At 42.3% G+C, this 10,194-nt stretch overlaps 1 protein-coding gene across 2 annotated transcripts in view; it reads right to left on the minus strand.

Annotated features, from left to right (window-relative positions):
* MAP4K3 (mitogen-activated protein kinase kinase kinase kinase 3) overlaps window positions 1-9,070 on the minus strand; it is a 193,273-nt gene extending 184,203 nt beyond the window's left edge. For both annotated transcript variants that reach the window (XM_025354623.1, XM_025354622.1), the window contains exon 1: window positions 8,658-9,070. In XM_025354623.1, coding sequence (XP_025210408.1) covers window positions 8,658-8,753 — 96 coding nt within the window. In that variant the 5' untranslated portion in view covers window positions 8,754-9,070. The remainder of the gene's footprint in view (window positions 1-8,657) is intronic.
* Window positions 9,071-10,194: the final 1,124 nt, after the last annotated feature.

Consider the following 10,194-nt stretch of genomic DNA (forward strand, 5'->3'; position numbering starts at 1 on the left):
TAGGATCTCCTAAATAATCCAGCAGTGTTATTTTTCACTAAAGGATGAAGTAAACTTTAAATGTATTTTCCTTTAATAAGCTCAAAAGCTGTGAGTTTTGCAAAATACACATCAACACACACATCTTATATATGAAAGTAAACCGTTTATAAGGTGTTTGTTACAATTTTTGGGGCCGGGTGCAGTGGCTCATGCCTGTATAATCTCAGTACTTTGGGAGGCCGAGGTGGGTGGATCACCTGAGGTCAGGAGTTCGAGATCAGCCTGGCCAACATGGCGAAACTCCGTCTCTACTAAAATAATACAAAAAATTGGCTGGAAGTGGTGGCGGGTGCCTATAATCCCAGCTACTTGGGAGGCTGAGGCAGGAGAACCGTTTAAACCCGGCAGGTAGAGGTTGCAGTGAGCCAAGATCGTGCCATTACACTCCAACCTGGGCAACAAGAACAAAACTCTGTCTCAAAAAAAAAAAAAAAAAAATTCTTTGGATACATAGAAAAAATGAGTATCTTTTAAAATAGTCATTTTCCCTGTCTTTTTTGCCAAATTTTATTAAAGGGAGTCCGTGGGCCAGGCGCAGTGGCTCACATCTGTAATCCCAGCACTTTGGGAGGCCGAGGTGGGCAAATCACGAGATCAAGAGTTCAAGACCAGCCTGGCCAACACGGTGAAACCCCGTCTCTACTAAGAATACAAAAATTAGCCGGGCATGGTGGCACATGCCTGTAATTCCAGCTACTTGGGAGGCTGAGGCAGGAAAATTGCTTGAACCCAGGAGATGGAGGTTGCAGCAAGCCGAGATCGCGCTACTGCACTCCAGCCTGCGCAATAGAGCAGAGTCTGGAAAAAATAAAATACAAAAAAAAAAAAGGAGTCCATATGCTCAGGGTTAAAAATGAACAATATTAAGCCAAAGGAAGTCAGAAACTACTAGTACAATGAGAATTTTAATAAAAACTGAAAAAATGGCTTATATTGTAATTACTATGTAATCCTGAAGAAGTTTTCCATAATTATATTTCACTACAATATTAGTAGGAAAAGTCAGGGATAACATTCATGAATTAAAATAAAGCAACATATTGATGAGATAAAGATCATCTAAATAAATGTAAAGATATAGTCATAGATCAGAAGACTGAATGCATTTAAGATCTCAATTCTCCACTAACTGAGTGACAGATCCCACACAATCCCAGCAGGCTGTATATATGATAAAATATCACAAAATTATATACAAAGATATAAAAAATGAATGCATACAAAAACTGGTGAAATCTGACTAAGGCTTAGTTAACTGTATGGTGCCAATTAATTTCCTCATTTTGATAATGCACTATAGGTATGTAAAGATATCACCATTGGGGGAAGCTGGGTGTTGGGTACATGAGACCTCTTTCACTCTTTTTGCAATGAATTTGAACTGTGTATCTCAAAATTTAAAGTTAAGACAAAATTCCAGTAGGCTTTTATATTTAACTTGAAAAGCCGATTCAAAAATTTGTACGGAAAAGCAAAGGACCTAAAATAGATAAAACCATTTTGAAAAGGTAGAACAGAATTGGATGATTCACTCTGCCTAATTTCAAGACTTTCGATAAAGCTACAGTAAACAAGACAGTGAGGTACTGGTGAAAGTATAGACATACAGCTCAAAAGAATAAGAGTCCAGAATATACTCACATGTGTACTGTCAACTGATTTTCATCAAAAGTGCTGAGGCAATTCATTCATGATTCATTTATACAAAGTTCTAAAAGAGCTTTCATGGTGACAGAAAGGAGAACAGTAATTGTGGGCGGGTGGTATTTATGACTGGCTGGGAAGGGGCATGCATTAATCTGTTCTCAAGTTCCTAATAAAGACATACACAAGACTGGGTAATTTATAAAGGAAAGAGGTTTAATTGACTCACAGTTCCACATGGCTGAGGAGGCCTTACAATCATGGCATATGTAGGTTAGCATACAGGCAATGAAGAGGAGATTCTTTGAGCAAGGTAAGGTAGATGATTTATACAGAAAGAATTTTTACAATCTCAAATTTCTAAGAGCTTAAACAAACAAAATGAATGTCTTATTTCAACATATCTAAATTTATGGTCAAATCCAAAATTATTCTACAGAGTTTAAGGGCTAAGGTAGGCAGTACATTATTACATTAGGAAATCAAACCTATAATCAGGTTAAGGCAGTCAGAACTCAGAAACGTGGCATCTTCCACAACAAAAAAAGACTCTTAAAAAAACCTGAAGCAAAAAGAAATACTATTTTTGTACATATAAAGGTGGTATGAAAAAATAAATAAAAATTAAAAAAGAAACATGATTTCATTTCTTGAATCAAAGGTCTTTTTTGTATTGGTGAACAAAGTCCTCTTCCTAAAAGCCCAATTTAATCGTATTTAAAAAAAACAAAACGAAAGTCGTATGTGATAGCCTACTGCTATATTCACTAGTCAGTCACTAGGGGTCTTCCGTTCAAAATGACAGAGTATCTTCATATGCATATAACAATTATGAACATTGCTTAATATGCCAAAGATACATTAAGCCTACTGATTTCAGATTTAAGACCTAATAACAGTCCATTACATTTAACTCATTCTGTACCCACTACTGCCAGAACTCTAAGTCAAGCCCAATGCCACCTCCTCTGCAAGGCCTGCTGTGATTTCTCCCAGTCAGAAACAATGATCTTCTTCCTCTAAACTCACGTAGCCATAGTTTGTTCCTCTCATGTTGGTTCATTTATTCATTCCATAAATATGTATTAAGAACCTAATATGGGTCAGCTACTCTTCTAGGCTCTGGGGATACAGCAATGAACAAAGCAAAATCACATTTCCTGGATTTACACTCTACTGGGGAGAGACAGGCAATTAACAAATAAACATGTGGTGATACATGCCATAATGAAAAATTAAGTAAAGAGCCGAACTGAATCTTTCTGTGAAGCTAACAAAACTTAAAGTTCAGGCCCCTTCACTAGCATGGCCCTCTGTGAGTGCTGAGAGTTGCTGGGACATGTAGACTATTCCAGGTGGAGACAGGGAGCCGGGTAGTTATCAGAAAGCATTTTTTGTGAGCATTTCTGCTTAAATGCCTAAGCAAATCTCAGAAGAAAGGGATCTGACTAGGGTTACAGTATTTTGTTGGGATATCTTTTCTCATTCTAAAGATTCACTTTCATACCTTTTTTAATTCTAGTTTTTTGTTTTCTTAATGAGGGTCCCCAAAACTGCATAAACTTCAGGTCCCGTAAAACCTGGATCCATCCCTGATTTGTATCCCTGAAAGTGGTGGGAGAAGTGCTGTTTTTTGTAGGGTGGAAAGGAACAGGCTCATTAGAAGGTGACATCTGAGCTGAGACTTTAAATGAAGAAGCAAACCAAACAGATACTGGTGGTGAGGGGTGGATTTTAGGCAGAGACAGCAAGCGAGAAACCCTGAGGCAGAGCATGAGGAACACAGTAGGTTAGAAGGACAGTAGTAGGAGAAATACATAATAATAAATACTTCTAGACACTAACAGCAATTAACAATAACTACACTTTTATGTGTCAGGTACTGTCCCAAACACTTTTCTAAGCATCTCCATTTTACAGCTGAGGAAACTGAGACACAGAGAGAGGAATTAAGTAATTGGCCTAAGGACAAAGCTAGTGGGTGGTGAAACTAGGCAGCCTGGCTCCAGAACCCTGTTCTCAAATCACTATGCTGTGCTACAGAGGTCGGTTGTGCAATTATGGAGTATCTACAGAATCTCTCAGCCAGCAAGAGATTTAATATGATATAAATGAGGAAACCAACAAGGTTTTGATCTCAAACTATGATAGCTAATAGCGGGTACACATTTTATGTTCCTGTAAATACCAAGTACCAAGCCTTGTCATTTCTGCTACTCTACTCACAGTTCCTAACACATTTCCTCTCATATTACAGCTGTTCAATGGATGATGGCTGTTCAATGTACTCTCATGAGAGAACTTACTATTTATTCTCAATACAAAATGATGCATTAGATATGTTTCACCAATAAATACATATACAGATCAAAGGCTGGAGGTAAGTACCTCCTTTAAGGAATCAGATCTGTATCAAATTCAGATAACCTGTTTGTTTGCTTTTCAAACATTCTAGAAAAATTACCTCGCTATCTGTTTCATTGTCACTTTTCATCTCAAATAGCTAGTGATGATGGGAAATTCTACTTTAATCAACTTCAAATGATCTTTCTGAAGTTTAGGGCCATTTCTTCTGGTCTCTCTAGAGTCTATCCTAAATGGAAGTAAATAAAAGTGAGCATAACTCCAAATAACAACATTTGAGCTTCCTTCAAATGTTCTTTTCTAAATGCTTAAAGTCTTCATATTCCTTATCAGTTAGGTTTAAGAATTGAGTTTTCCAGAAAAGTTCTCACAAATGCTGATTATAATGCAAGAATTAGTCTATGATGATATTAAATAGAACACCTTGAAAGATGCGTAATTACACATAAACTAACACGGAATTCTCTAAATGCATACAAATTGGTTTCCTGATTTTACTGCCCAATCCTCACCTTTTTGCCTGCCAGCTTTCACGGACACTTTAAATCTATTTACACAGACTACCATGTGAATACTACCTGGAAGCTTAGCAACACGGCAGCCCGTGCTTCAGAGGGAATGGCTTCCAAACACACAAAGATTAAAAAAAATCAGTATCGACCTTTCCAAAGCATGTTCTACGAGACACTAGTACTAAGGACAAGCAATATGTATTACAGAGAAAAAGAATCTCATAGTCAAGTAAGTTTGGAGTTTGCTAGGTTAAGCAAAGTTTACCAGGTTTCTTTACCATAGGACTTCTCAGTCTTTAACCTACTCATGGTATGGCTTTTCCTGAAGCACCCCAACCACACTTTGGAAAATGCCTGTGTACAGAATTTGGCTAATGCCTAAAAAGTCCAGTCCAGAAGTCACTAAAGATGACTCTAAGGCTTAAAGCCTAGAGTCTTTGTGTATCCAGTCTTGGATACACAGGCTAGGAATCGTTCACAGGAACCAGACTAAAACCATAAGACTAGGTAAGACACTTCCTTAGAAACCATATTAAGACTATTCCTTCAAAACTTCTTTTGCCTTATCCTATCTCCAGCTTTACTATCTCCTGCTTCTTTCTAGCAATAAATCTAGAAAAACTTAAGGATATGAAGACTTAAAGGGTAGGAATAATAAAAATTAAACTGGAAAAATACGTGAGAAAAGATGGCACAATGCATGTGAAAATCATATTATGATCTATTATAACTACCTAATTTTTCCAAGAAAACTTTTTTGAATGGCAAAGCTATGGATCATTTTTTCTTTTCATTTTTTTGGATCATGAAGCTCTTTAAGAATGCAATGAATGCTATAACCCATCTCCACAGAAAAACACAAATACATACAACATTAAGCCTATTAATTTTAGAGCACTCCATGGATCTCCTGAGGCCCAACTAAAGAGCTTTAGTTGTCAGCTCCTAGGTCTCTAGGTAACCCAAGCTGCAGGCACTTCATGACAGATAAAGTCTGCAGAGTTACAGGACACTTACAAGATATGACTTCTTTTACACAGTGCAGATAAAATGTATATATGCATTGGCCTGAAAAAAATAAAGATTACTTATTGAGTAAAATCTGAGTCATTTATTCAATACCAAAAATAGAAGGGCATATGACGGTAATAATACTTCCACAACAAAACAGCTCTGAGAGGTTGATTCCACAAGGTCACAGAGCTAATAAATCCCAGATTGTCCACATGCTCATTCAGTGCTTTCTAACTAAACCATGCCACCTTAAGTACAATAAATATGTTATTACATTGAGTAGGAAACCATTTTCAAAATAAAAATCTCCACCAACCTTCCAAGAATGACTATAATCAGGTCTCTATTTTATCCAAGCATTCTATTTTTAGCACCTAAATGTTGACAAATTAAGGAACAAATTATATATATTGGCTTTTGAAAACAAAGTGTACTTCTCTCTAGCACAATTAATTTGTATAAATAAGAAAAATCTAAAACAGCAAAAGAAATAGCAAAAATATGTAACTTTATAGCATAAACTTGATTATAGACAAAAATACAAACAAGAGTTTAGCAGGCAGGAGGATATGATGCCAAGAACTACATGAAGTTTCTCTGCTTTGGTCACTGGCATTGGAAGAGTCTGGCAGACAGGGTGCAAGCATCTATTATCTGATGTCCACTTGGCAGACTACACAAACAGTGAGGCCTAACGGCAGAGCAGGAGTTAGGTATTCCAACTACTACTTAAAGATCTACACTAACTCGGAGTGTGGCTACAACTCAAATGCTAAACTAAATGTGTGCCTCAGTTTCTCCACTGGAAATGTAATACATTACCTGCCCATCTCCTGTCTTTAGAGAGGCAGTACTGCCTATTGGTTAAGAATACAGTCTCTAACTGGTTTAAATTTTGGCTTTGTCACCTACCAACTTTGGCAAGTTAATCTCCTTGTGCCTCAGTTTATTCAACTGCAAAATGGAGTTAACAAGAGCACCTATCTCACAGGGTTGCTGTTAGGATCAATTAGAAAAATCTTACAGTGCCTGGCAAGTAATAAGCATTCCATAAACATCAGCTAGTATTATCATTATTTTAAACAAATGACAACATTAACCAACTTACTATACCTTTATTACACTTAGGAAATTACAGGCCCTAATTTTTTTTGCTTTTTAATCATGTGGCTTAACTACTAGCTGTTTTTAAAAATATAGTAAGTACACAGCCAATTATTTCTGTAAAAAGATTTACTGTATACCCTGCCCCCTAAAACGTATACATTAATCAAGTTTTAGTTAACTTTTCATCGGAATATAAGTGAACTCCCCCAACCAGTCATAAGCTACTTGCATCCATCCACTTCTACTTTCACAGTCATCACCAAATTCCTTAACACCATTATTCTTACCTAGACTATGATAATGGCCTCCCAGCTGCTCCATTCCACTCTTCATACTGTAGTAGGGAGCTCTTTTAAAAACCTAAATCTAATGTCACTCCTCTGCTTAAAAGCCTGCAATGGTTCCCCATTGTCCTAAAGAAGTCCTATCTCCTAATGAGAACTAAGAGGCCTGTAAGATCTAGGGCCACCCTCCCGCTCTGGCTGCTCAGGCTTCTTTCAAATCGGGCCTCAGAGCCTTCACATATCATGCTCCCCTATCTGGCATAATGCCCTCTCCCCAGTAGCCTAAGCAATGCCTAATCATCTCTGGGATCTCAGCTAAAAGGCGATGAGCCTCTGACACCCCAAACTGGATCAGGTCCTCCTATTACATGCTCTCATAACCCTGATCCTAATACTCTTCTCTGCAGCACAAAATAAAACTGCAATAATTATTTAAATGGCTATTTCATACTGTCCTTGTCCAAAAAAATAGAAACCCCTAGTAAGATTTGGAACCAAGTCTATCGTTTACCGCTACAACCCAAAGTGCTTACTTGCCCAGTATCTCATACATTGGAGGTGTGCTCAATATACCTATATTGCATAGTGGGAAAGTGATGAGATCCACGATGGTGAAAAGCAGATCATCCACAAAATGAGACCAAAGCAGAACATTGGCTGCACCGTATTAAATATGTAAGTTACCACAGGCATTACACTGAAGAGTAAAAACCTGCTTAAACGTTGGCAAAATAAAGTTAAGACTAAACTTTCCAATGCAAAATTAAGTTTCTTTGTGCATCCTCAGGTGTTATGTGAAACAGGAGGAGTTCAACTTCAGTTACCAGTAAGAAGATACACAACTAAATCAAGACTGCTGCCACATTTGGCAACAACCTCCTCTCTTCTTGGCAGTAACTGCGAGGCCAAGAGTTGAGTTGGCCAGGGAAGAGTGATTTATCCTCCCACATTTAGAAGTGGTCCCTCTACAACAGGAATGCCGTACAGCTAATGGACTTTGAATTCTAACCTTGTCAAACCAGTACCTTCCCTAAGTATTCAAGTCACTTTTTAAAAAAACAAGTTTAAAAGGCATCGCAGTCCAATTCGATTTAGAGAAATCAAAGTTGCTCTTTCCAAAAAAAAAAAAAAAAAAGTCATTACTTGGAAAATTAAAATAAACTGATAGGGGGATGGATAAGGCGCTAAAGGCTGAGAGCTGTAGATGGAGAATCGAGGTCGCCCAGCATAGTATAGTAACTACCACCAAGGCCTGGTGGGTAGCAGCTCCCAATCTAGAGCGGACGATCCCAGGTTCGTGCGAAGCAGGCAGGTTTGACAACGCCAGACCCCTGCTGTCCGGTTCGTCGCGCTGACCCAGCCAATGCAACAAACGCCCAGACCCTCTCTGCACTATGATGAGCAGAGTGGCCGCTCTCGTTCTGCCTTTCCCTGGAAATGCGCGCAAGAGGGGAGGTGGCAAAAATCACGTTCACCGGAGGGCTCAGGTAAGGGCTGGGGAGGTCTCGGGGTTACACATTTGGCCCTTTGTTCACCAAGGCAGCACAGCCCTCGGCGTCCGCAGCTCCTCCTCCCCGACTGCTCCCAGGCGCCAGCGTCTCCCGAGGACAGGCGGCGCGAGCTCGGGCGCCCAGGCTTGGCTGAGGGTCGGGACCCCACAGCCTCGGCGGCGCGCGGCCCCTGCCTTTACCTTGTAGACGTCGCCGTAGGTGCCGCTGCCGATGCGCTGAATCAGCTCGAAGTCCTCCTGCGGGTTCCGGCGGGACAGATCGAAGCCGGGGTTCATGGCGGGCCCCAGGTGCCCCCCGCCTCCCTCCCGGGCAGGGGAGGGGGGGCGCTCAGGGGGCCACACGGAGAGAGGGCGCCGCGGCCGGCCCCCGGCTCCCCCGGCGGTCACAATCGCCCGGCTCCACGCTGCGGCCGCCGCCGCCGCCGCTCCCCTCACGCCGCTGCGGACGACGACAAGCGGCCCAACCGTCCCCGCCCCCCGCAGCCCGCCGCCGCGCCGAACCCGGTCACACCCACAAGGAGAGGAGAACCCTCGCAGCCCCTCGCTCGGGGTGAAACTCCAACATGGCTTCCGCTTTCGCCGCTCCTCCCCCTCCCCTTACTCCGACTCCTCCAACCTCCTCCCCCTTTTCCCGACTCCCGCCCGACTGCGCAGCCGCGATCCCGGAGGGAGCGCTCCGGGCCCGGCGCGCACCCGACCCCATGCGCGTTCCGGCTCCGCCCGCCTGTGAGGCCGGGGCCGGCGGCTGAACGGCTTGGAACCCGAAACGCCTCGGCTTTCCTGCGGACCCGCGCGCGGCCGCTGCCCCCGGACGCTTGAGAAGGTTTGCCTGGCCCAGGGACCGTGGTTAGGACCAGCAGAAAGTGGCTTCTTTTCGTTTCTGATTCCCCTAACGACAAAGTTGGACCTTGGTTTATCTGGTCCCAGTTCCAAGCAGATAGCATAGTGGTAATATCCAAGACAGCCAATGTCCCAGACTTTATTATTTTAGAAGCAGCTACACATAGGATACCACAGAGTGCTACAGCCTTTCTGGGATTGCGGGGAGGGGTCACTAAACACACCGTGAGGAAATCCCCCAGGAAAAGTGAGCTGTGCTTGCTTGCCCCTGTTTCCGACACTCGGACCCTCGGAGTTGGCCTGCTAGGGTGCAAAGGAGGGCAGGCCAGGAGGGCCGCCAGGGAGGTGTGTGCAGTGGGCAGCGCGTAAAAGCTCCGGGAGGAAAACACGCGAAACAGCTGCCCACCATCCCGCGTGGGAGGCAGGCAGAGCGCAGAACTAAAGCAGTGATTGACCTCCCTCTTTAAGAGGGTTGGATTATCAAAGACGGACGGGGACTGCGCAGGCTGTCAAGCAACCCTGCAAAGAAGGGGTGGAGGATGGACTAGATCCATTACGGTACCTGAAATATAAACACGTGATGATCCGGAAGCTCTTTAGCTGTGACCTTACCTACCCAAAACCCCACCCTGCTTAAGACCCAGATTGCGCGTCTTATGTCTAAGCTATGTGGACTCCAGCTCCGATTGTTAATACTTGCCCAGGAAAGCTTGAGGGTAATGGAAGGTTATTTTTTTTCTGTTCTCATTGAACTTCCCAGTAGACATTTCCAAGCGCTTTAATCAATTAGGTGATGGCCACTTTGGCAATACCACCTTGGAGTTTTGCTTCGGAAATGCTTTCCTAATCCCCTTAGGCACCACACCTTCTAACCACT

The sequence above is a fragment of the Theropithecus gelada genome, chromosome 13 (genome assembly GCF_003255815.1).
Source record: "Theropithecus gelada isolate Dixy chromosome 13, Tgel_1.0, whole genome shotgun sequence".
In the NCBI taxonomy this organism is placed as follows: Eukaryota; Metazoa; Chordata; class Mammalia; order Primates; family Cercopithecidae; genus Theropithecus; species Theropithecus gelada.